Genomic DNA, 26,673 nt, shown 5'->3' with positions numbered 1-26,673 from the left:
ACTACAATGGAAATGCTAACATGGAACGCTTGGCACACTAAGAAAAATGACGCTCAACTTTGCACTGTTGTGAACACTCGCTTTCGCTTGCTATGCACCTGATGACAAGGGGTCCACAGCCATGCCCATGTTCGTGAAAGGTCACCACGTTCTGCTTCTCATCGTGGGCATGTGTCATATCCCTGAGGCTGAGGCAAGAAGAGAGAAGGAAAGTAAGTGACAGTGAGTTCCCACCGCGTGACAACTCAATCTCAAGTCCTCCTAACCTGCAGACCCTGCACACTCCGATTCTGCCCTACCTCAGGACCTGCACACGCCTTCCACAGTTCCTGGAAGTGAACTATCTGCTCATGGCACAGTGACCTCCTCACTTGTTTTATCCATTCCTAGGCTAGAGGAAAGTGTGGCCCGTGTATCAGGGCTGACCTGGGGTTTGGGAGCCCACAGCATCCTGGGTAGGGAGGATCCCTGGATATACAGGGCAGGGAGTAGAAAGCTCCCTGCATGGAAGCATGGGGAATCTCACAGCCTCAATGCTGTACCCTAGAAAATTATGAGAAGGGAATGATTTTGGGGACAAGTGATAAGATGGGATACTGGTACCATAACAGAATGGCACATCTGCAGGGATGTGGGGAATGAGCCGAAGGTTCACTTACGGAGTTACTCTTCATCTTCCTCAGGGTCGCTGATCTCTTCATAAATCACCGGCTGCTTTCTCTCACGCAGTCTGTGGGTCCAGGCATGTTTCCCCATTTTGGGTCCTATGATGGAGAAGAGTTGGAAGATGAGGGTTGGGTAGGCTGGAGAGTGTTAGGCTCTGTTTACTCAAAAAAAGGAGATACCTCCTTCCTCCCAAGTGCCCATGGGCCTTCTTTATCCAGTTTTTTCACATTCTCTGGCTTAGAGAGGCTGAAACCTTAGACCCACACCAATACAGGCCAAATGCCAATTGAAGTTTTAGCTTCTGGCTCCTTCCCTTGTCAGGCTTACATTCCCAACCTCTTCACTTACAGGAACATTCACCCATACCTCCTTTCATTCAGCACATATTTATTAAGGCCACACAGGCACACCTTGTTTTATCGCACCTCATTTTCATAGTGCTTCATAGATGCTGCAATTTTTTTTTTGAAATTCTCACCAATTTTACACTTTTCCATTATTATTATATCTGTTATGTGATCTGCCATCAGTGAGCTTTGATATTATTGCTGCAATTGTTTTTACTGTTTCTTAGTCTTTTAAAATAATTTTTGTTTTTTATTTTTGTGGGTCCACAGTAGGTGTATATACTTATGGGGTACATGAGATGCTTTGATACAGGCATGCCATGCGTAATAATCGCATCATGGAAAATCGAGTATCCATCCCCTCAACCATTTATCCTTGGTTACAAACAATCCATTTACACTCTTTTAGTTTTTTTTAATGTACAGTTAAGTTATTATTGACTATAGTCACCCTCTTGTTTGTAATAGTTTTGGGGGTAACAGGAACTGCACCCATAGACAATGATAAACTTAATCGACCAATGTTGTGTGTGTTCTGACTGCTCCACCAGTGAGCTGTCCCGGGTCTCTCTTCCTTTTCCTGGGCCTCCCTATTTCCTGAGACACAGGAATACTGAAATTAGGACAATGAACAATCCTACAATGGCCCCTAAATGTTCAAGTGAACGGAAGAGCTGCATGTCTCTCACTTTAAATCAGAAGCTAGAAATGGCTAAGCTTAGTGAGGAAGGCATGCTGAAAGCCAAGAGAGGCTGAAAGCTTGGCCTCTTGCACCAAACAGCCAAGCTGTGAATGCAAAGGAAAAGTTCTTGAAGGAAATAGTAATACTAATACTCCAGTGAATACATGAATAACCAAGCAAAACAACCTTACTGCTGAAATAGAGGAAGTCTGAGTGGTCAGGATAGAACATGAAACCAGCCACAACATTCTCTTAAGCCAAAGCCTAATTCAGAACAAGACCCAAACTCTCTTTAAGTCCGTGAAAGTTGAGAGAGGTGAAGAAGCAGCAGGAGACACGTGTGAAGCTAGCAGAGGTTGGTTCGTGAGGTTTAAGGAAAGAAGCCGTCTCCATAACATAAAAGTGCAAGGTGAAGCAGCAAACCCTGATGGAGAAGCTGCAGCAAGTTATCCAGAAGATCTAGCTAAGATCACTGTTGAAGGTGGCTACACTAAACAACAGATTTTCAATATAGATAAAATAGCCTTCCATTGGAAGGTGATGCCATCTGGACTTTCATAGCTACAGAGGATTGATTCCAACATTGAAAGAAGTTCTACTGTAGGTAAAATGTTATCCAATAGCATCACATACTACAGAGAAATACTTCATGAAAGGGAGAGCTAATCTATGTGGCGTATTTCATTGTTGTCTTCTTTTAAGAAACTGCCACAGACACTCCAAGCTTCAGCAACTGCCACCTTGATCAGCCAGCAGCCATCACCACCGAGGCAAGACCCTCCCTCCACCAGCAAAAAGAGTGTGACTCACTGGAGACTCAGAAGATTGTTAGCATTTTTAACAATGAATTATTTTAAAATTAAGGTATATACATTTTTAGACGTAACGCTGTTGCACACTTAGTAGACTACACTATAGTAGAAACAATGTTTTTATGCACTACCAAACCAAAAAAAAGAAAAGTCTGTGACTCACTTTATTGCAGTGGTCTGGAAACAAACCAGTACATCTATATTGGGTATCAGGCATTGAGCTAAGTATGATGTGATCCTAGGTAATCACAGATAGAATTGCTTGAGCACCTTTCACGTCATCAGGCCTTCTAGATTTAATTTAATGCCTCCAAACAACTTATGAACTATGATTTTTTTTTTTTTTTTTTTTTGAGACGGAGTCTCGCTCTGTCGCCGGGGCTAGAGTGCAGTGGCCGGATCTCAGCTCACTGCAAGCTCCGCCTCCCGGGTTTACGCCATTCTCCTGCCTCAGCCTCCCGAATAGCTGGGACTACAGGCGCCCACCACCTCGCCCGGCTAGTTTTTTGTATTTTTTTAGTAGAGACGGGGTTTCACCGTGTTAGCCAGGATGGTCTCGATCTCCTGACCTCGTGATCCGCCCGCCTCGGCCTCCCAGAGTGCTGGGATTACAGGCTTGAGCCACCGCGCCCGGCCATGAACTATGATTATTTCCATCTTATGGACTAAGTATCTGGAGCTGAGAAAATCTGAAAGACTTGCCCCAAGTCACGTGGTTTTTTCTATGGGTGACAACTCGAGTCTGTGCCTCTGGAAGTCATGTCTAACATCTCATCTGGAGCTGGGCGAGCTCTTCAGCCCAACCTGGACCCAGGCTTGTCTGGGAGCCATGCCACACACCCAGTCCACACACCTGAACATAGCCAGGGAAGCCAGAGGGGTTGTTCCCGAATTGCTTCCTCTTACCAGATGTCGCGTTAATCTTCTCAGAGGTACTTGGTTTTCCCGAGGGGCACAACTGTTTCCCATCGTTTTGTGAGCCAGATGCTTCTGACATTCCCTTCGAATCATTTCCTTCCTCTGCTGGCTTCTTGGGCATGATCTTTATAATGTGAAGGTTACAGATAAACAGTATCAGTGACATTTCTATAGTGCTTTTGAGCTTACAAAGCATTTTCACATGCATTAACTTAATCAATGCTCTCAACAACACTGGGAGAGTTACATAGGCCTAAATTAGAAGAAACCTGGGAGGTTAGATGGGAAAGGAATGGCCTATGTGAATATGGTTTCCAGGGCTAGAATGCTTATCTTCACACTCTTTTAGGACTGACATTCTTGCAAACAGCAAAATTCTCCATGTAATTGAGAGTGTCATATACAGAAGATTTGGAGAAGAAGAGCATTCTAAGAATTCACAAGGTCTACAAAAGGAAGAGCTTCTATAAAATACAAGGGACACATATAAGCTTGTAGATAGCTGCTGGGAGAGTAAATGTAAAAACATAGAGAAGGGACAAAAAACTGCTGGGAAAGATAGTGTGGGGAGATGAATACAGGAAAGGGAGAAGGAAAGAAATGGTTTGCTGAAATTAATCTAAGCAGCAAAGAAAGCAGTACCAGATATGGCATACCACCCCACAGAGGCACCAACATTGAATGTGGAATTCAGTGAAGTGGTACCCATACCAATTCTGCTTGCACTGGAATGTGTCACTGACCAACAACCTTAAGCTACTTTTTTTTTCTTTTTTTTTTTTTTTTTTTTTTTCTAAGACGGAGTCACGCTCTGTTGCCAGGCTGGGGTGCAGTGGCATGATATCAACTCACTGCAACATCTGACTCCCACTCCCACATTTAAGCGATTCTCCTGCCTCAGCCTCCAGAGTAGCTGAGACTACAGGCAGGAGCTACCACACCCCGCTAAGTTTTGTATTTTTAGTAGAGACATGGTTTCATCATGTTGGGCAGGATGGTCTTGATCTCTTGACCTCGTGATTCGCCCACCTCGGCCTCCCAAAGTGCTGGGATTACAATCTTGAGCCACCGTGCCTGGCTCTTAAGCTACTTTTTATTCAACTTCCTCACTTATGGAATAGTGAACAATACATGTAAAATAGGCTACGGAAAAGTCCTCTCTGAGCTTGTAAACACTGTTTAAATGTAGTAATAATAACAATTAATACCTTTCATGATCCTTCTTTGAATTCAGTCTACACACTGGCCACCCAACTCCCAGATCCCTATACCCTCTAACCCAGAGTTGAATCTGCAGTTGTAGGGTCACTCATTCAGGGGCCTCCGAGGGATCACTGGGCTGGGATGGGGGCTTCCCGGATGCCCCAGGTACAGACAAGGCCCTCAAGGAGCTCACAGTAGGGAAGGGCCAACAGTCAAAGCGATTCCTAAGCCATGCAGATGGCCCCAGTAACACAGCAGAGACCAGCTGGTCCTTCCTGTTACAAGAGTGAGTGTCTCAATGGAAGTTCCAGCAGGCGCTATGAGGTAAAGCCCTAGTGAGCAACATCCAAACTTCATAAAAAAATGCAAACATGAATGAGCTTTAAATGGTTTGGAGCTCTGGATTAGACTACCACTGCCACTGCACCTCAGGAACATTCATTAACATCTCTGTACCACGACAGCCTCATTTTATTATTATGTCGCTGATAACTAGGATCTATAACATGAACTATGATTCTTTACTTCCATTGCATGGACCAGGAATCTGGAGCTGAGAGGACTTAGAAGATTTGCACCAAGTCACATGACTTTTATACGGATGACAACCGAAGTGTGTGACTCATTATTATTTGGAGATAATAATAGAAACATCATAGAGGTCTTCTTAAGGATTAAATAAATGAATCCATGTGAACTGCTTAAAATACTATCTGGCATCACTATGAAAACAAAAGAAGTATTAAGGATCACAACTCTTAGTATTATCAAGCTGTTGATGCTACATCAGTTGTTGTGATAGACGTCGGGAGAAGGAGGCAGTGAAGGCATTTTTGATATTCTCCCACTCTTACCAGTGTTCGCATCTGTGGAGGGACAAAGGTTCTCTGGTCCTTTAGATTTGAGAGACACTCACCTTCAGAAAGATTCCCTGGAGCCTGCCGAAAGTCATCTGAGGACATTCAACTGAAAGAGAATACATCAGAATTTTTCTTGGTTGGTAAAGATTTCCAAACTCTAGAGAGACTTCTGTCGCATAAGGGCATTCTGCAGCAGAGGGTTTTCCATCCATTCATTGTTGAGGAGTTATGTGAGATTTGCTTCTGAATTATGTTTAGTCCTGGTTGGTGCATTTATCTGTGGCATCAGTTCAGAATTTTCCATCTCATGGTTTATCAAATGGGGGTTAAACCCCATCACAGTCTCATCTTCTTCCATTACGTATCTTTCACTTTTTCCCAAATAACTAAATTGATTGTTTGGGAATCTGAACTGTATTCACTCAAGATGTGCAACAACTGAAAATCATTGTACACTTGAAATGGGTGAATCTTATGGTATGTCAATTAAGCTCTTAAATGTGTGATGAACCATGGATGATTTAGTCCAGTGTCTCTGAAATATTTTCAGTATAAAGACACTCCTTTAATGTCAAAAACTTGGCAGATACTCAAGCACTGGATTTTCAGACCTCTTATAGTGATTGTGGGAGGTGGTAGAATCTGGCCTGTTTAGTTGGGGTCTATTGGAGAGAGTTTGGACATTCTGACCTTGTCTTATAACTGTGTTGTCAGAGCAGAAGAGCAAGTAAATACATATGTCCCCTTTATATTCCTGAAATGTACAAAGATTTCTACCCAATAACCTGTCGTTTTATCACCCCATGTTACCTCTCCTCACTGACAAGTGGGAAAACTCTCTGTGTGTTGGATCAGGGATCACTCTTTCAAACTCACCTCCGAGCTCATCACAAAGAATCAGGGTTCTTTGGGAATGAGAAGACTATTTGGTTTTGATAAAATACAGAGAAACAGCAACCTTTTTTACATAATGTGTTCATCACCCTTACTACTAAGATACCTATCCAATACCTACATGCTGTTAATGAAACAAACTCGGGGAGTTTTTGCAGATCTACAGTTTTAACATTTGCTTTCTTTTTTTTTTTTTTTTTCACTTGTAACATTTTCTTAACTGTCCTTTGATTCATTAACAGTGCTTAGGAAGAACATGTCCTTTAAAAACGAAATATTTAAAACACGCAGAAAAGTATGGGGAATAATATTGAGGCCAGTCGGATCTCAACATTACCCCACAGCTATGTTAGGTCTGATTTATTAATTCAGAATATTAGAAATACTACAAACAGACCGGGAGTAGTAGCTCACACTTGTATTCCCAGTACTTTGGGAAGCTGAGTCGGGTGGATCACCTGAGGTCAGGAAGTTTGAGACCAGCCTGGTCAACATGGTGAAACTCCGCCTCTACCAAAAATTTAAACATTAGCTGGGTGTGGTGGTGGGCGCCTGTAACCTCAGCTACTCCGGAGGCTGAGGCAGGAGAATCACTTGAACCCGGGAGGTGAAATTTGGAGTGAGCTGAGATTGCCTCATTGCACTCTAGCCTGGGCGACAAGAGCGAAACTCCATCTCAAAAACAAAAACAAACAAAACACACTATCAACAAGTCACAACTGAAGCTGTCTGTGCAGCACTCACCAATCCCTGCCCTCCCTCCTTCTCCACTTACAGCCAGTCACCTTAATTTGATGTCTTTTTATTCACATTCATGCTTGTATACATTTACTACTTACTTATTTTCCATAAAAACAAATATTCTTGTTTTGCATGTTTTAAAATTTTATATGAATGGCCTCTGTAGTTAACTTTCTGTATGCATTTTGTTTTCACTCAGCCCTGATGTGTATGAGGGAACAAATGTCTGAGGATCTTTCCCGGGTAGCTGAGCTGAAAAGCAGTTGGACTTGAGGAGACCCTTTCCAGCCCCTTCCCATCTACTCACCCTGATTCCCGCAGTTACAGTCATTATCAGAATCATTCCCCTGGAAGTCTGTGGCCCGTTTATTACGCATGAAAGGTGGGAGGGTGACCTTGAAACCTAGAAAGAAGCCAAATGTTTATTCCTTAAGAGACAAGCTTAGGCCTGGCACAGTGGCTCATGTCTGTAGTACCAGCACTTTGGGAGGCTGAGGCTGGAGGATTGCTTGAGGCCAGGAATTCGAGGCTGCAGTGAGCTATGATTGCACTACTGCACTCTAGCCTAGGTGACAGACTGTGACTCTGACTCAAAAAAGAATAAAAAGAAAAAGAAAGATACAAGCCGAGAGAAGGTAGGGTCAGTGTGTGTGGGGTGGGGATGGAGGGAGTTGCCGGGATGCCACAGAGACCGTTGGGCTCATCAGAAAAGACGCCCATGGAAGAGAAACGTGCAGGATCCAGGTATGAGCTCCACTGTGGCCAGTCCCTCCCCTCAGCCCTGACAGGATACAGAAGAGCAGAGCACTCAGAAGCTGCCTTGCGATTTTCCCTGCACAAAAGGAAAATGTGGGGTACTTTCTGCAGCCTAAGAAGTAGGCAAAGCAGGAAAAGGGATGCTCATATGTCCCCAGACTTGTCTGTACCTAGAACTTTCTGTTACCTAGTTTAGTCATGGCCTCATACTTTCTCTTCATGTACACATAGATGATTTTCTCCGAGTATTTCATCTTTTCCCACTCTTTCTTAGAGAAGTATTTGGCAATATCATCAAAGGGCTAGAAAAAAAAAAAAAAGAAATTTTGGCAGTGACTCAGCTAGGCATGTCTGCCATTCAGATTGAGCCACTTCCTGTGTGCTGGATCTCGGAAGTAGGGATGATATACCATTTTGGCTGATGCCATGGCTAACTGACAGAACATGGGGGACCTTCCCTAGCTTCTCCCCTGCCACACAGTAGGGCTTTAACGCTGCTGGCTGGCTCTCTTCCCACCTTCCAGAATGAACTGAAATTCACCAAATGTAGTGCACGGTCACAGACTTGTCTCCAGGGATGCTAGGTGATGACACAGCAAGGATGGGAAACTCACAAGGGTCCAGATCTCCTCCAAGTCCCTGCTCCTTGTCCCCATTATCTCTGTCCTCCCCTCCTCAGAAACCTAGTCACCCCACACTGTCCCCTGGGCCACTACTCTGCCCCCTCCAGGTCACCTCACCTTTCGTATCTTCTCTGGTATTTGAGCACCAACCCTAGGTCTCCTTGCAAAGGCGTCATCTCCGTTCATGGTACTGGGAGCAGTCTGACCTGCAAGAGAAACTGCCTGAGTCTTTCCAGCCGCAGGACCTTTGGTCCTGTGGAGGGAGAAATCAATGAAGGCCGGCCACACTTAGTCACCTGGAATCAGGTGCTGCATTTCTCCATCCGGGGCTTATCTGTCCCTGAGTAAGAACATGGGGAGAAGTGAGATGAAAACAGGGAGCCAAGGGTCTCTGGGAGAAGTATTGATTGGGGATGACAGGTTTCTTATGGGCAAGGCAGCCTTGAGTCTTTGGGAGGGGTTTGGCTACTGTTGTTAGTAGTTTTCCTGGGGGCTAGGCTTACTCTAAAAGATGTACAGACCCTTGTTGGGGAGGCAGGGACGTGACTGTGTAATTTTATTCAGTGGGGACATTCTGACACCCCCACTCAATAAATAAAGGAAGGGAAGTGAGTCCCAGAGATAACATGGTCTCTCTGGTGATGGATCTGATCAGGCAGAGGGATGGGGGGTTCTGTTCTGTTGAAGAGAAATGAGCATCACTACAATGAACGTGTTTAGAGGCTATTACTGGGTGATCTGTAAATTATTAGAAGGAAGAGAGCTGGAATTTCTGAGACTGTAAGAGCCCGCCATCACTTAGAGAGAATGTGGGGCATTTCAAGATGCATCAATCAGCCAGGCGCAGTGGCTCACGCCTGTAATCCTAGCACTTTGGGAGGCCGAGGCGTGCAGATCGCTTGAGCCCAGGAGGTCGAGACCGGGCTGGGAAACATAGCAAAACTCCCGTATCTACAAAAAATACAAAAAGTTAGCCGGGGGTTGGGGAGCAGGTCTGTACCATTCCAGCACTTTGGAAGGCCAAGGTGGCGGATCGCCTGAGCCCAGGAGCTTGAGACCAGGCCCGCAAACACAGTGAAACCATCTCTACTAAAAAAAAAAAAAAAAAAAAAAAAAAAATTAGCAGAAGCTGGGTGGTGCGCCCCTGTGGTCCCGAGGCCTAGGCGAGAGGATCACATCAGCCCAGCATGAAAGATTTTAGTGAGCTTTTATTCTTTTTTTTTTTTTTCCCCAGACAGGGTCTAGCTCTGTTGCCAGACTGGGGTACACTGGCGTGATCATGGCTCACTGCAACCTCTGCCTCATGGGTTCAAGCGATCCACTAGCTGTGGCTTCCAAACGTGCAGGGATTACAAGCATAAGCCACCGCACCCAGCCCAAATTTCTTAAGTTACTACAGAGTTTCTAGGAAAAATCCCATACCTGAAAAAGTTAGAAACTGACAGGAAGGATTTGAGATGGCGACCTGCTTCATATACACTCCTTATTAAAACTAGATAACAAACGCACCACGGAGGAGGAGACGGGTAGGAAGAATGAAAAAAGAAAATCAGCACATGCTTACTCTGATTTTGGAAGAATCGAGAGAATCAGAGCGTGCGTACTCTGAGTGTGGAAGAAACGAAAGAGAGAGAAAGTCAGAGCATGCGTACTCTGAACTGAAAGTAGCCAATCCCAGGGGATGCTTTCGGCGGGAAAATGAGAGTCTCCACCCCCACCTTGAGCAGGTTCTGCCCCTGGAGCCTGGACTGATAGAAGCCACATCAGCTTCGCTTATTCCGCCTACTATTCTGACTTCTGATTGGCCAGATGGAGTTCACTAACTGCCCTGATTGGTCCATCATCCTTGGGCAGTGACATTGCACAATAATGTCTCATCCTCCAGCCACACTTTGTCACCACTTGGACAAAGTGGGTGGTCCTCAGGAGTCGTCAGGAGATTTCTGAAGACCGTCCCTGGATCTTGGGTTAAACATCTGTATTCTAGTCTGAACCATGGGAAGAAAAAAATAGTCATCTGTGATTTTTCTGCTTGAAAGACACAGTGTTTTCCAAACTAGCACATTTGGGAGGTTTGCTGTACTTAGTTGTGGCGTTCATCCTTCAGTGGCTTCTATATCTGTTGCAACTCAGAAAACAGTCCAAGGCTCTCCAACCTCTGATTACATTTTTGAAAGGGAATCTAAGTGTGGTGTGCACAATTACCATCCTTTACCTGTAGCCCTGGAGAGAGAAAAATGTATTTACTTATGGGATGTGATTGTGGTGTTGTTTACATCTGCCTTGGCCAATCCTCCCGCCTCGTTCTTGGGACTACAGGCGTGAACCATCCCACCCCCACTAATATTTTTTATTTTTTGATTTTTTAATAGAGATGGTTTCGCTGTGTTGGCCAGATTGGTCTCGACGTCCTGGGCTCAAGCGATCCTCCCACCTTGGCCTCAGGACTAAGGGCATTCACCACCCTGCCCATGCTTTTTTTTTTTTTTTTTTAGTAGTAGAAACCAGGTTTTGCTATGTTGGCCAGGCCGGCATCAAGCTCCTGTGCTCAAGGGATCCTCCCGCCTTGGCCTCAGGACTACAGGCATGCACCACCCTGCCCAAGCAATTTTTTGTTTTGTTTTGTTTCATGTTAGTAGAAACCGAGTTTCGCTGTGTTGCCCAGGCTGGCCTCAATCTCTTGGGCTCAAATGATGCTTCCACTTCGGCCTCAGGACTACAGGCATGTGCCATTCTGCCTTGCTCATTTTTATTTATTTATTTATTCATTCATTCATTCATTCATTTTTTAGGAGAGACAGGCTTTTGCTTTGTTGGCCAGGCTGGTGTCGACCTCCTGGGCTCAAGCAATCCTCCCACCTTGGCCTGGGAACTACACGGGTGAGCCACCCCACCCATGCTTTTTTGTTGTTGTTCTTGTTGTTAGTAGAAATGGGGTTTCGCTATGTTGGCCAGGCTGCCCTCGACCTCCTGGGCTCAAGCAATCCTCCCGCCTCGGCCTTGTGACTACAGGCTCACACCACCCTGTCCCTACTAATATTTTTAATTTTTCTATTAGAGATAATTTCGCTATGTTGTCCAGGCTGGTCACTACCTTCTGGGCTCAAGTGATCCACCCGCCTCGGCCTGGGGACTACAGGCATGCACCACCCTGCCTTTTGCTATTTTTCCCAGGCTGGTCTTGACCTCCTGGGCTCACTCAATAATTTGATCCTGGGAAATGGAGGTTGCATTGAGCTGAGATCACAGCACTGCACTCCAGCTTGGGCAACAGAGCAAGACTGAAAAAAGAGAAAGAAAGAGAGAAAGAGAGAGAGAGAGAGAGAGAGAGAAGAAAGAAAAGAAAGAAGAACGAAAGGAGGGAGGGAGGGAGGGAGGACGGAAGGAAGGAAGACCAGCTGAATCTCCATAAGAACAGTGAGCTTGGTGGTATTTTTTACTTACCCTCATCCCATCTCATGCTCCCAGCTTGGTTCTGTTCATTGCTGATGAAATACAGATAGGATTGGCCAGAACCGGTAGATGGCTGGCTGTTGATCATGAAAATGTCAGACCTGATATAGTCCTTGGAAAGGCCCTTTCTGGAGGCTGATACTCTGTGTCTGCAGTGCTGTGGGACAATGGCATAATGCTGATCATTAAGCCAGGGGAACATGGGTCCACACACGGTGGCAATCCACTAGGCTGCCGAATGGCCATTGCAGCCCTCAAGGTTTTAGAAGAAGAAAATCTTGCTGAAAATGCAGGAAAAAAAAAATGGGTATTATCTTGAGAAATGAACCCATGAAGCTACCTTCTGATGTTGTAACTGCCATAAGAGGAACAGAATTCTTTTTTTTTTTTTTTTTTTTTTTTTTTTTTTTTTTTTTTTTGAGTCAGAGGTTCACTCTGGTTGCCCAGGATGGATTGCAATGGTGCAGTCTTGGCTCACTGCAACCTCTGCCTCCTGGGTTCTAGCGATTTTTCTCCCTCAGCCTCCTGAGTAGCTGGGATGACAGGCATGCACCACTATGTCCAGCTAATTTTTGTATTTTTATTAGAGACAGGGTTTCGCCATGTTGGCCAGGCTGGTCTCAAACTCCTGACCTCAGGTGATCCACCTGCCTTGGCCTCCCAAAGTGTTGTGAGACACTGTGCCCGGGAGGAAAATAATTATTAAATGCTATTGCTATTAAAGAAACCAATGACTGTGATGCTTGGAAGGTGTGTCTACAACTTCGAGTTTATGGACTTCTGGCCAAGCCCACCCATGGTGACATCATCAGGTTTCACCTCTGCTGATGTTCATGCAGGATGAGATTCAAGAGTCCAGTGAAATCATTAACAAGATCATCTTGTCATGCAGAGGGTAGCAGCTGTTTTCAGTGGTCCCTGGAGCCTGCTGGAGACAGGTGGTTCTGTAAAAGCTCTGCTCTTAATGCGGGCACATTCCACTCCCATGTGTCTTCAAAACCTTTTTGGGGAATGTATGTTTTTTCAGTTGATACATAATAGAACGTTTATGAACCTGCCATTTGCTTTGTAATGTAAGAGAATGTAATGGCATCTATATTCAGTGAAAGTGTTTTGATGTGCATGTGTACTTTCTAAGGTGAAATGCATCTATATATATAGACAGCCTTTAAATCACACCTTTCAGTATACTTTATATATGTTTTCATACTTTCCTTGCTGGTGTAAAGGTTTTGTATTTGAAAAAGTTATCTCTAGTGTATTACATAAAAGGCTTCACCTCATAAAGTCAAATCATTGATATCATTGAATTTTAGGAAGGATCAATGGTTAAGTATATATAAAATATATATATATAAAATACTAGCTTTTTTGTTTTGTTTAGTTTTTGTTTTTGTTTTGAGACAGAGTCTCGCTCTGTCGCCCAGGCTGGAGTGCAGTGGCTCGATCTCGGCTCATTGCAAGCTCCATCTCCTGGGTTCACGCCATTCTCCTGCCTCAGCCTCCCCAGTCCCCAGCTGGGACTACAGGTGCCCACCACAACGCCTGGCTAATTTTTTGTATCTTTAGTAGAGATGAGGTTTCACCGTGTTAGCCAGGATGGTCTCGATCTCCTGACCTCGTGATCCGTCCGCCTCAACCTCCCAAAGTGTTGGGATTACAGGCGTGAGCCACAGCACCTGGCCTATAAAATGCTAATATTAAGTAAACTTTATACTGGCCAACACCAGGATATATTCTATGGATGTCATTATTTTGAATAAGAATTAGTGTTTAACATTCCTAAATTGTTTTGAGTGCTTGATTATAATTTGTAAAAAATAATGTTTATTTTTAATATTTCTTTACATTTTAAACAAAGCTTATATTTCAGAAAATAAAAAAAAGATACAGAACATGGCCAGGTGCAGTGGTTCACGCTTGTAATCCCAGTACTTTGGGAGGCCTAGGTGGGCAGATCACTTGAGGTCAGGAGTTTGAGACCAGCCTGGCCAACATGGAGAAACCCCATCTCTATTAAAAATACAAAAATTAGCCAGGCACGGTGGCACCTGCCTGTAGTCCCAGGTACATGGGAGGCTGCGACAGGAGAACAGCTCAAACCCGGGAGGCAGAGGTTGCAGTGAGCAGAGATTGTGCCACTGCACTACAGCCTAGGTGACAGAGTGAGAATCCCTCTGGGTGGGGGGGGGAAGGTACAGTACATTTTCATCATCGCAATGCTGTCCCTTATACTACTGTTTTTCATTTCCGCAATTTTGTCTTTTCTACAATGCTATACAAGTGAAACCTTATAGTATATAACGTTTTATGGGCTTATTTCACTCAGCATAATTCCATGGAGATTCCTCCAAGATATTGATATTTGTGTGTCAACAGTTCGTTGGTGGTGTTGTTGTTGTTGTTGTTGTTGTTGTTGAGACAGAGTCTCACTCTGTCGCCCAGGCTGGAGTGCAGTGTCTCAGCTCACTGCAACCTCCGCCTCCCAGGTTCAAGTGATTTTCCAGCCTCAGCCTCCCGAGTAGCTGTGACTACGGGTGCGCACCACCACGCCCAGGTAATTTTTGTATTAGTAGTAAAGACAGGGTTTCAACATACTGGCAAGGTGGGTCTTGAACTCCTGACGTCATGATCCGCCAGCCTCGACCTCCCAAAGTGCTGTGATAACAGGGTGAGCCACTGTGCCCTGCCAATAGTTCATTTTTATTACTGAGTAGTATTCCAGAGGATGGATGTACCACAGTTTGAGCATTCACTTATGGTAGGACATATTGATTATTTCCAGCTATTGGCTATTACAAGTAAATTGCTATGAACAATTATGTACAAGCTACTGGATGGGCATAAATTTTAATTTCTCTGAAGTGTAATTGTTGAATTGTAAGGTCATTGCATTGTTTAGTTTTATAAGAAACTACCAAACTGCTTTCCACAGTGGCTGTAAGATTTTACCTTCCTAGCAGCACTTAATGAGGTGTTCAGTTTCTCTGCATCCTCGTTACCATTTGGTGTTGTCACTATGTCTTTTATTTCAGCTATTGTAATAAGTGTGTAGTGATACCTCATCGTGGTCTTAATTTGCATCTAGTGAAGCAAATGAATGTTGAACATCTTTTCATGTGCTTGTTTGCTTGTTTCCTCTTCAGTGAAATGTATGTTCATATCCTTTCATGATTTTCTAATTGGATTATTTGTTTGTATTTTTTACCATTGAGATTTTTATTATTTTTTTTCTTGACACAGAGTCTTGCTCTGTTACCCAGGCTGGAGTGCAATGGCACGATCTTGGCTCACTCCAACCTCCGCCTCCCAGGTTAAAGTGATTCTCATGCCTCAGCCTCCCGAGTAGCTGGCATTCCAGGCACGCATCATCATGCCTGTCTAATTTTTGTATTTTTAGTAGAGATGGGTTTTTGCCATGTTGCCCAGGCTGGTCGTGAACTCCTGGCCTCAAGGGATCTGCCCTCCATCCACCTCGACCTTTCAAAGTGCTGGGATTACAAGTGTGAGCCACCACGCCTAGCCTATCATCAAGTTTTGAGAGTACTATACGTATCCATTACATATTCTGAATGTGAGTCCTTTATTGGATATGTGGTTTGCAAACTTTTTCTCTCAGATCATACCCTATTTTTTCATCCTTTTTACAAGATTTCTTGCAGAGCAGAAGTTTTAAATTGGATGAAATCTAATTTATATTTTTCCTTATGTATTATACTTTTTGAACCATTCACTATGCCCTAGATCTCAGACGTTTCTCCTATATTTTCTTGTAAAAGTTTTTTTTTAGTTTTTTATTTTATTTATTTATTTATTTATTTATTTATTTATTTATTTATTGAGATGGAGTCTCGCTCTGTTTCCCAGGATGGAGTGCATTGGTGGGATCTCGGCTCACTGCAAGCTCCACCTCCCAAGTTCATGTCATTCTCCTGCCTCAGCCTCCCAAGTAGCTGGGACTACAGGCACCTGCCACTACGCCGGGCTAACTTGTTTGTATTTTTGGTAGAGACAGAGTTTCACCATTTTAACCAGGATGGTCTGGATCTCCTGACCTCGTGATCCGGCCACCTCGGCCTGCCAAAGTGCTGGGATTACAGGCATGAACCACCGTGCCCGGCCTTTTTTAGTTTTATATTTTAGATTTAAATCTATGATCCACTTGACTTACTTTTTTGTATAAAGGTATGAACATTAGGACTTTCTGTTGTTATTGTTGTTGTTGCCTATGGCTCTCCAACTGCTCCAGCACCATTTGTGAAGCAGATGATCCTTCCTTATTTTTGTCTCTTAGTAAAAAATCAGTGTAGGGCTACTTCTAGGATCTCTATTTTGTTACAGTGATCTATGTGTCTATTCTTCTTCCAATAGTATATAGTCTTGATTCCTGTAGCTATATAAGAAGTATTAAAATATGGTAGAGCCATTCCTCCCACCTTGTTCTTCTTTTTCAAAAATTGTCTTAGCTATATAAATATTTTTTGAGATGGAGTCTCACTTGGGTCGCCCAAGTTGGAGATCAGTGGGGTGATCCCGGCTCACTGCAACCTCCGCCTCCCGGGTTTAAGTGATTCTCCCGCCTCAGCTTCCCAAGTAGCTGGGATTTCAGGCGCACGCCACAACACCCAGCTAATTTTTGTATTTTTAGTAGAGACAGGGTTTTGCCATGTTGGCCAGGCTGGTCTTGAACTCCTGACCTCAAGTGATCTGCCCATCTCAGCCTCCCAAAGTGCTGGGAATACAGGTGTGAGCCACCGGGCCCAGTGTTGTCTTAGCCATTGACAATTTGTTACAGCAACAACCAAAAATGAATACACATAGAAACAGATTAATTAGCGAAACAAAATAGAAATTCAAGAAACAGACTAATTTATATACAAACTTCAGCATGCATTTCCAAACAATGCGCAAAAGATGGAATGTATAAAAACGGATTGTTGGCAAGTGACTATCCATCTGGAAAAATAAACATTAAATCCTTACTTTCAACCACATAAAATAATAAATTCTAAAAATTCAGAGACTTAAATGTGAAAACGTGAAGTCATAAAGAACTAGATGAAATTTTAGGAAAATATTACAGTGTAAGACATCTTGAGTTGGCATAGACACTTCCTGACATTACACCAAGGCTATAAACAATGAATCTGATATATTTAAAGATGTAAAAATTAAAGTATCATCTAAGTCAAAAGACACCATAAAAAACTGTTTAAAAAGGCAAATTTTAGGCCAGGCGTGGTGACTCATGCCTGTAATCCCAGTACTTTGGGAGGCCAAGGCGGGCAGATCATGAGGTCAGCAGATCAAGACCACCCTGGCTACCATGGTGAAACCCCGTCTCTACTAAAAATACAAAACATTAGCCAGGTGTGGTGGTGGGCACCTGTAGTCCCAGCTGCTCGGGAGGCTGAGGCAGGAGAATGGTGTGAACCTGGGAGGTGGAGCTTGCAGTGAGCCGAGATCGCACCACTGCACTCCATCCTGGGCAACAGAGTGAGACTCTGTCTCAAAAAAAAAAAAAAAAAAAGGCAAATTTTGGGGAAAATGAAGGATCCCCAATAAATTAACAGTAACCATCTCTAATATATAACAAAGCTTTTCCATATCAATAAGAGAAACTGGAACGACCCAGTGAAAAAATGTGTTCAGGCATGGCACTACTTCACCTTATAGCAGAAAAGGATTACGAAATAGAAAGTATGAAAGGAAAATAATAAAGGAAATGGAGAAGAGACCCCAGAACTTTCAACATTCATCCATAGAAGATCCAGAGGTAGAAAATAGAAAGACTGGGTCAGGTGCAGTGGCTCATGCCTGTTATTCCAGCACTTTGCGAGGCCAAGGCAGGCAGATTACCTGAGGTCAAGAGTTCGAGACCAGCCTGTCCAACATGGTGATACCCCATCTCTACCAAAAATACAAAAATTAGCCCAGTGTGGTGGTGGGTGCCTGAAATCGCAGCTACTTGGGGAGGCTGAGACAGGAGAATCACTTGAGCCCAGGAAGCAGATATTGCAGTGAGCTGAGGTCCTGCCACTGCACTCCAACCTCAGTGTCAGAGCAGAACTCCGTCTCAAAAATGAAAAAAAAAAAAAAAAAAATAGACTGGAGAGAAGGCACTAGTTGAAGAAATAATGTCCTAGAATTTTCTCAACTGAACAAAGACATGAATCTTCAAACTGAAAAGAGCCACTTGGTTCTGAACCTGATTAACACACATGTGCACACACACCTGCAGGCACACAAGCCCACATACACACACACCCCCTCGGAGTAAAATTTCTAGGATAAAGATAAAATCCAGAAAGGTCCCAGAGAGAAAAAGAGAAGAGAGAACGCAATGGAGAAGTTTTTCAAGGGGCTGATTTAAAATAACTTTGGGCCAGGCACAGTGGCTCATGCATGTAGTCCCAGCACTTTGGGCACCAAGAACGGATGCTCACTTGAGCTCAGGAGTTTGAGACCTGCCTGGCCAACAAGGCGAAACTCATCTCTACAAAAAATACAAGTAACCAGGTGTGGTACCACGTGCCTGTAGTCCCAGCTACTTGGGAGGCTAAGGCAGGAGAATTGCTTGAGTCCAGGAGGTGGAGATTGTAGTGAGCCGAGATTGTGCCACTGCATTCTAGCCTGGGTGACAGAGCCAGGCACTGTCTCAAAAAAACAAAACAAGAACAAGCAACAAAAAAAAAGTTGAGCCTAGATATCTATATACAGCCAGGATAATTCAGAATGAGGGGAAAATATTCCAGAAAATTCATGACGCGTATACCCTTCAGAAATAATCATTGGTATACAGTTCTATGAGAAGGGAAAACTAAATTTAGGAGGAAGGAGGTCATTTCAGTAAGCAATGGTGAGGAGAAAAATAGTAAAATTTATTGAAAAGTATAAATTTAGATTGTAAATTTTAAAAATTACAGTCTTGAACTAAAATTCCCGGTACTATAAACTTGGAAGATAGGAGCAGGGACAGGAAAGAAAAGAGAAGTTCTTTTGGTGTTCAAGGAATGGATACAGATGTTAATGAATGATAGAATGTGGTGGTGCACGCCTGTAACCCGAGCTACTCAGGAGGCTGGAGCAGGAGAATCACTTGAACCTGGGAGGTGGAGGTTGCAGTGAGGTGAGATCACAGCATTGCACTCCAGCCTGGAAAACAAGAGTGAAATTCTGTAAAAAATAGAAAAATTTTTTTTAAATAATAAATTTTTTTAAAAAAGGCCAGGCACAGTGGCTCACACCTGTAATCCCGGCACTTTGAGAGGCCGAGGCAGGTGGATCACTTGAGGTCAGGAGTTCGAGACCAGCCTGGCCAACAAGGAGAAACCCCGTCTCTACTAAAAATAAAAAAAAAAAAATTAGCCTGGCACAGCATCACATGCCTGTGGTTGCAGCTACTCAAGAGGCTGAGGCAGTAGAATTGCTTGGACTCAGGAGACAGAGGTTCAATAAGCCAAGATTGTGCCACTGCACTCCAGACTGGGCAACAGAGGAAGACTCTGTCTTAAATAAATAAACAAATAAATAAATAAATAGGAAACCTATTGGATACATTGGATATGAAAACATTAACTGCTCAAATAAATAATTCAGCGGAATAGGTTGGATGTTAAAACTGGTATAATTGAAAAAGCAATTACTGAGCTGAGGAAATGCGTCTAAAGAATTCATAAAAGTAATTAGTAATGGATAGAGAAGAAGTAAAAGAAAGAAAAGTTAATTAATAGGGAGGATAGAAGAATAAATGTCAAAACACATCTAATAGTAGCCTTGTAAGAAGAGAATATAGTTATTAAAAAGGAGAGTGTGCTTAAATAAGTAATCAGTGAGAATTTCTCAGATTTAAAAAAATGACTTAAGAATTAAAGATGCTACAGTACACACACACAGGAACAGTGAAATGTAAAATTGTGAAAGACAAAAAATATTTTTAAAATGATCAGAGAGAAATAGCAGGTTACTTACAGAGGAAAAATAATTAAACTGACATCGGATCTCTCAAATACCACACTGGAGGCAAGGATACAATGGTATAATAACTCCAAGATGTTGAAAAAAAATGATTTTTTTTTTGAGACAGAGTCTCACATTGTCACCCAGGCAGGAGTGCAGTGGCGTGATCTCGGCTCACTGCAACCTCTGCCTCCTGGGTTCAAGCAAATCTCCTGCCTCAGCCTCCTGAGTAGCTGGGGCTACAGGTGCACACCACCCCACCCAGCTAATTTTTGTACTTTTAGTAGAGATGGTGGTTTGCTGTGTTGGCCAGGATGGTCTGGAACTCCTGACCTCAGGTTATCTGCCCGCCTCGGCCTCCCAAAGTGCTGGGATTACATGCATAAGCCACTGTGCCCGACGAAAGAAAGGAATTTTTATATCGGGTGAAGTAAAGACAATGTCAGGCATATGACTTCAGGAGATTGAAGACACAGGGAAATGTTAAAGCAAACAAATATGTATTGCACTTATTAAAGACTATAAGGAAGGGTCAGCTGCAGTGGCTCATGCCTGTAATCCCAACACTTTGGGAACCCAAGGCAAGAGGATTCATTGAGCCCAGAAATTCAAGACCAGTCTGGGCAACATGGCAAAACCCCAACTCTACAGAAAATACAAAAATTAGATGGGCATATCAAGTTCCTCAGTCTGTAGAGAATTAAAAAAAAAAAAAAACAAACTTGGGTATGGTGGTACACACCTGTAGTCCCAGCTACTCGGGAGGCTGGGGCAGGAAGATTGTTTGGGATCTGGAGTTTGAGGCTGCAGTGAGCTAGGATTGGGTCACTGCACTCCAGCCTGAGTGACACAGTGAGACTTTGTCTCTGAAAATGAAAAAAAAAGATCGTAAGGACGATTTTACTCAGACTACTGTGCTAGGTACAGGGACCACTGCAATGGGGTCTTGCAGCAGGAGAGTGATATTAGGATCGACTTCAACTCCACCAAGGACAAGTGGGGATTTGTAGTCAGGGAGTAGGGTCAGGGAGTCAGAAGATGGGAAATTACTTGGAGGAAACCTCAGGGGCAGGGGGATCCTGGCTAAACGGACTTGACACGATTTTTGCTGAAACAGGCTAAATGGACAGAGTCCCTGAATGAAGGACGGAGCCTGAGGTTGGGACCTAGTCAGAAACAGGACTCAGAGGAGCCCGACTTAAGTTTGGTCAAAGGATAGTGCCTGTCTGAAAGCATAAGCAATAAAGTCAACAGCAGTATAATGAATGGATCACAAAGGAGAATTTTTGTGCATTGCTAAGCAGGACTCTGCTTTAATCATTGTAAAAGTTTATTATGGGAAGTGAGCCGTTCTTAGTTGTTTTTTTGTTTGCTTGGTTTTTTCATTTTGTTTGTTTGTTTTGTTTTTGTGTGTGTGTGTGGTTTTTTTAGATGAAGTCTCCCTGTGTCACCCAGGCTGGAGTGCAGTGCGTGATCTCGACTCACTGAAACCTCAGGTTCGTGGGTTGAAGCGATTCTCCTGCCTCAGCCTCCCGAGTAGCTGGGACTACAGTCACGCGCCACCACACCCCACTAATTTTGTATTTTTACTAGAGACAGGGTTTTGCCATGTTTACCAGGCTCGTCTGGGACTGCTGACCTCAAGTCGTCTGCCCACCTTGGTCCCCCAAAGTGCTGAGATTACAGGCATGCTCCACCACAATCCAGGCATTGAGTCATTCTTGGCATACACAACTATGCCAGAGTTGAGTGATCAGGGGAAAAAGCACTCAGAGCACATTGCACCTGCTCCAAGAATTGAATTTTCCACAAGACTGGTGGCTGAAATGGCCTACTGCCACCCTAAGACCACTTTTACGTAGTAACTGCTGAAACAACCTGCAGTGACTCTAAGGCTTGTTTTACCTATTGTCCGCACTCACCAATCAGAGCTTCCAGCTCCCAAAAGCTTCTCTGGTGCCAATGGACTTGCTTTAAAAAATATAGGTAACATTTCTGTTTCTAATAAAACTCTCAACTTTCTCTTTGTTCTTTGGACATACCAAAGACCAGCCAGTTTGTGTCTATGATTCTCAAATAAAATGTTTATAGATTCGTGGCATGGCATGGTGGCTCACCCTGTAATCCCAGCCCTTTGGGAGGCTGAAGCTGGCAGATCACTTGAGCCCAGGCGCTCGTGACTAGCCTGGACAATGTTGTGAAACCCTGTCACCACAAAAAAATACAAAAATTAGCTGGATGTGGTGGTGCATGCCTGTAATCCCAGCTATTCCAGAGGCTGAGTCGGGGAGGCAGAGGTTGCAGTGAGCTGAGATTGTGCCACTGCACTCCAGGGTGGGTGACAGAGTGAGACCCTGTCTTAAAACAGAAAACAAAAACAAAAACATAATATAACATCGTTAATATTGTAGTTAAAAAAAAAGAGATTCATCTCCATAGTCTTTGATTTTGATATTTGTGGTGTCAGAAGTGGGGTCCAAAGCTGACTCGCCTTGGAGACATCAACGACCTCTGGAGCGATGGTGTGAGGTCTGCACACTTGGCCCCCTTAAGCTTTTGCTTTTGTGGTTGCCTCTTTCCCCGCCCTGGTGAGTCTCTCTTGGATCAAACTGCCATTTTCTGGGGGGTTGAGTTCAGTTTTATTTGGAAATTTGTTAGGAAGGGTCTTTCTCTCTCTCCTGGTTTTGAAACCTCCTCTTTTCTTTTCCTTTCTTTTCTTGTCTTGTCTTTTTTCTCTTTTCTTTTCTCTTTTCTTCTTTTTTTGAGACAGTGTTTTGCTCTGTCTCCCAGGCTGCAGTGCAGTGGTGTGATCTGGGCTCGCTACAACCTTCACCTCCCAGGCTCAAGTGATTCTCGTGCATCGTCCTCCCGAGTAACTGGGATTATAGGCGTGCACCACTACGCCTGGCTAATTTTTGTATTTTTTAGTAGACATGGAGTTTCACCCCATTAGGCGGGCTGGTCTTGAACTCCTGAGCTCAAGTGACCTGCCCGCCTCGGCCTCCCAAAGTGCTGGGATTACAGGCGTGAGCCACTATACCCAGCCAGAGACCGCCAGTTTAAGAGGGATTTTCTCCCTCCTGGTTATGAGGACTGGTTACAGAGATTTTTCTGTTAGAGAAGGCTTCTCATGCTTCCTGATAAGTTTGTACTTTATTTTCAGAATCATTTGCATGCTTGGAGTTTAATTTGGCTTTTGTGTATTAGGCATTAAACCGAATCACCTAGATTAATTTGTTCACACACGGGCTCTCAAAGTTCAAAGGCATGCCAACATAGTTCCCTCTTTCTGGGACGCCAGCTGGTAATATGTGCCAACATTATGGGGATCATTCACGCAGTCTGTTTTCCTCGAAGTGAACTAAAATAATACAGTCCAAATGGGACTCCTGTCTGGGTATCTTGAGGCTCCAGAACACATTCAAGACTCAAAGACTGCCTCACTGCAAAATACTGTCTAAAGCTAGCTTAGATTTTCTTCTCCAAAGCCTTCCCCTCTCCTTCCTTTACCTCTTCCTCTTTATCCTTCTTTAAGCAAAACTCTTTTCCCAAAACGCCTCAGCTACTCTGGCATACTGACTATTAAAATAAAGACAGTTGAAAAACATCAGATACAAATAAAATCACTGACCTTTGTAGTGTTTCTTAAAAGCAAAAGATGAAATTCCCATGTAAAAGATCTCCTTTCTATACTAAAAGGAAAGACAACACTCTTATCTTCAAGAATGAGGAATTGAGACCAAGAGAACACTATACAAAGCTTATGAGAATACCTCTTATCTTTTGGGCCTCCTCACATAATTCAGTCACATTTTGCCGTTAACAATTCTTTGTCTAATTCAACATGTTGGTAACTGACTCGAACTGCTGTACCCAAAATTTGGGTCACCACCTTCATAAGATTACCTATTGAGGAGAAAAATCTTAAATAAAGTTTAGCCTTCTTCCATTTTGTCAGAAATATAATTTAGATCCAATGTCTTTTATAAATTGGTGAGTTTGTATGTTTTACTGCCCCATAATCAAAATTCTAAAATGAAAGCTATCTTTGTTTATGTACGTATCCGTGTTTGGATGTGTTCATACATATGTACATGTGTTATGTTAAATGTGTCTACATGGTATAATCTGGAATCGTTGGCAAACAATTATTTAAAGAATCCTATTCAGATTGGCTTAAATAGGTGCTCATATAAATATACAGTGATTAACTAAAACGCATTTAGTTCATGCAACTTAATTAAGTCCTTGAAAAATAAGTTGGTTTTAAAATTGTTGGTAAAATAAAATGATAAATGTTTTCAAAATTGTCAGTACACATTTTTGGCTGGGTTTACTGGTTCTATATTTGTCTCTGTTAGATGTTTTAAGCATAACCTAACCTAAAAACAGAATGGTCTCTTACGTGCAATTATTTGGTAAGTAAGACTAATTTAATATTGTGGGTGTAATAAAACCACTGTATTTTCTGAGTTATTGGCAAAATACTCATATATTTAAGGTTTTTGCTCAGGTGAACACCTGACACTTACAGGCTATAAAAATGTTTTAACAGGAAAATAACTTGAACTGATGACTAGCTTTATTTATTTATTTATTTATCTATTTATTTATTTAGAGCAGAGTCTCCCTCCATCGCCCAGACTGGAGTGCAGTGGTGCTATCTCGGCTCACTGCAACCTCTGCCTCCCAGGTTCAAGAGATTCTCCTGTCTCAGCCTCCCAAGTAGCTGGGACTCTAGGCATGAGCCCCCATGCCTGGATAATTTTTGTATTTTTAGTAGAGGTGGGATTTCACTGTGTTGGCCAGGCTGGTCTTGAACTCCTGACCTCAAGTGATCTGCCCTTCTCAGCCTCCCTAAGTGCTGGGATTATAGACATGAGCCACCACCCCTGGCCGACTGGCTTTGTTCAATATGTCAGTTTTCATAAGTAATCTAGGTATAATTGTTAAAATGAATAAATGAGGTAAATGTGAGATACATGTTTATAAGTGAAATTTTCATGTAATTTGAAATCTTTTTTTCTCTTACTCTTACCATATGAAGATGAAATATTAAAGTTATGTTATGTTAGATTAAGTAATAGGTACTCACTAAATGCCAGGATCATTTCCAGCTAAGAAAACAATGGATCCCCCTGTCTAGGCCTCCCAAAATGCTGGGATTACAGGGGTGAGCCACCATGCCCAGTGAGGAAAAGAAGTATTAAACACTATTGTTATTAAAGAAACCAAAGATCGTGATGCTTGGAAGGTGTTTCTAAGACTCGAGATAATAGACTTCTGGCCAAGCCGACCCATGGTGACATCATCAGGTTTACGCCTCCACTAGTGATCAAGGAAGAGGAGATTTGAGAGTCCAGTGAAATCATTAACAAGACCATCTTGTCATTCTGAGGGTAGCAGCTGTTTTCAGTGGTCCATGGGAGCTTGGCTCCCTGTAAAAGCTTGGCTCTAAATGTAGGCACATTCCACTCCCATGTGTCTCCAAAGCCTTTTTGTGGAATGTCCATTTTTTTCAGTTGATACATAATAGAACAACGTTTATGAACCTGCCGTTTGCTTTGTAATATAAGTAAGAGAATGTAATGGCATCTATATTCAGTGAAAGCATTTTGATGTGCAAGCGTACTTTTTAAGGTGAAATGCATCTATATATACAGACAGCCTTTAAATCACATCTTTCAGTATACTTTATATATGTTTTTATAATTTCCTTGCTGGTATAAATGTTTTGTATTTGAAAAAGTTATCTCTGGGGTACTACATAAAAGTCTTCACCTTGTATAGTCAAATCTCTTTTATCATTGAATTTTAGGAAGGATGAATGGTTAGTCATATGTAAAATACCAATATTAAGGAAACTTCATATTGGGCCAATGCCAGAATGTATTCTATGGATGTCATTACTTTGAATTAAGAATTAGTGTTTAAAATTCCTAAATTGTTTTGAGTGCTTGATTGCAATTTGTGGGAAAAAAATGTTTATTTTAAATATTTCTTTTCTTTAAATTTAAAATAAAGCATATATTTCAGAAGAAAAAAGATACAGAACATGGCAAGGTGCAGTGGTTCGTGGCTGTAATCCCAGCACATTGATAGGCCAAGGTAGGCAGATCACTTGACGTCAGGAGTTTGAGACCAGCCTGCCAACATGGTGAAACCTCATCTCTACTAAAAAAATACAAAACTTAGCCAGGCATGGTGGCACGTGCCTGTAATTCCAGCTACATGGGAGTCTGAGACAGGAGAATGGTTCAAACCTGGGAGGCAGAGGTTGCAGCGAGCCGAGATCCTGCCACTGCACTCCAACCTGGGTGACAAAGTGAGACTCAGTCTTGGAATTTTAAAAAAAGAAAAAAAAAGTTACAGACCATTTCCATCACCACAATGCTATCCCTTGTGCTACTCATTTTTAGTAATACCCACTCTCCTCCCATCCACCATCCCTAACCCCTGGCAACCACTAATCTGTTTTTCATTTCTACAATTTTGTCTTTTCTAGAATGCTGTACAAATGAAATCTCATAGTATATAACATTTTAGAGGCTTATTTCACTCCACATGATAACCTGGAGATTCATCCAAGATACTAATATTTGTGTATCAATAGTTCATATTTTTGTTGTTGTTGTTGAGATGGAGTCTCACTATGTTGCCCAGGCTGGAGTGCAGTGGCACGGTTTTGGTTCACTGCAACCTCTGCCTCCCAGGTTTAAGCAATTCTTGTGCCTCAGCTTCCCAAGTACTTGGGACTAC

The 26,673-nt window shown here is 42.9% G+C and overlaps 1 protein-coding gene and 1 pseudogene across 4 annotated transcripts; one reads left to right on the top strand and one right to left on the bottom strand.

Moving 5' to 3' along the window:
* Nucleotides 1-663: 663 nt before the first annotated feature.
* Nucleotides 664-8,688, bottom strand: LOC103231917 (protein SSX7-like). Of its 4 annotated transcripts, none has more exons than XM_073013744.1 (7): nt 8,620-8,688; nt 8,336-8,459; nt 8,067-8,180; nt 7,431-7,526; nt 5,545-5,594; nt 3,414-3,549; nt 664-764 (listed from the first exon to the last, which is right to left on the bottom strand). In XM_073013744.1, exons 1-7 carry the CDS (start codon nt 8,686-8,688, stop codon nt 664-666), a joined length of 690 nt encoding a protein of 229 aa, XP_072869845.1. The 4 variants fall into 4 exon arrangements, with proteins under 4 accessions (XP_072869845.1, XP_072869846.1, XP_072869847.1 ...); XM_073013745.1 differs by lacking the exon at nt 8,336-8,459 and adding an exon at nt 1,533-1,610 and having other exon boundaries at nt 8,067-8,181; XM_073013746.1 differs by lacking the exon at nt 8,336-8,459 and having other exon boundaries at nt 8,067-8,181.
* A 520-nt stretch (nt 8,689-9,208) lies between these two features.
* LOC119622022 (ornithine aminotransferase, mitochondrial-like) lies at nt 9,209-25,311 on the top strand (annotated as a pseudogene).
* Nucleotides 25,312-26,673: the final 1,362 nt, after the last annotated feature.

This window comes from Chlorocebus sabaeus, chromosome X, assembly GCF_047675955.1.
Source record: "Chlorocebus sabaeus isolate Y175 chromosome X, mChlSab1.0.hap1, whole genome shotgun sequence".
Taxonomy (NCBI): domain Eukaryota; kingdom Metazoa; phylum Chordata; class Mammalia; order Primates; family Cercopithecidae; genus Chlorocebus; species Chlorocebus sabaeus.
This window is presented reverse-complemented; position numbering and strand designations above follow the sequence as displayed.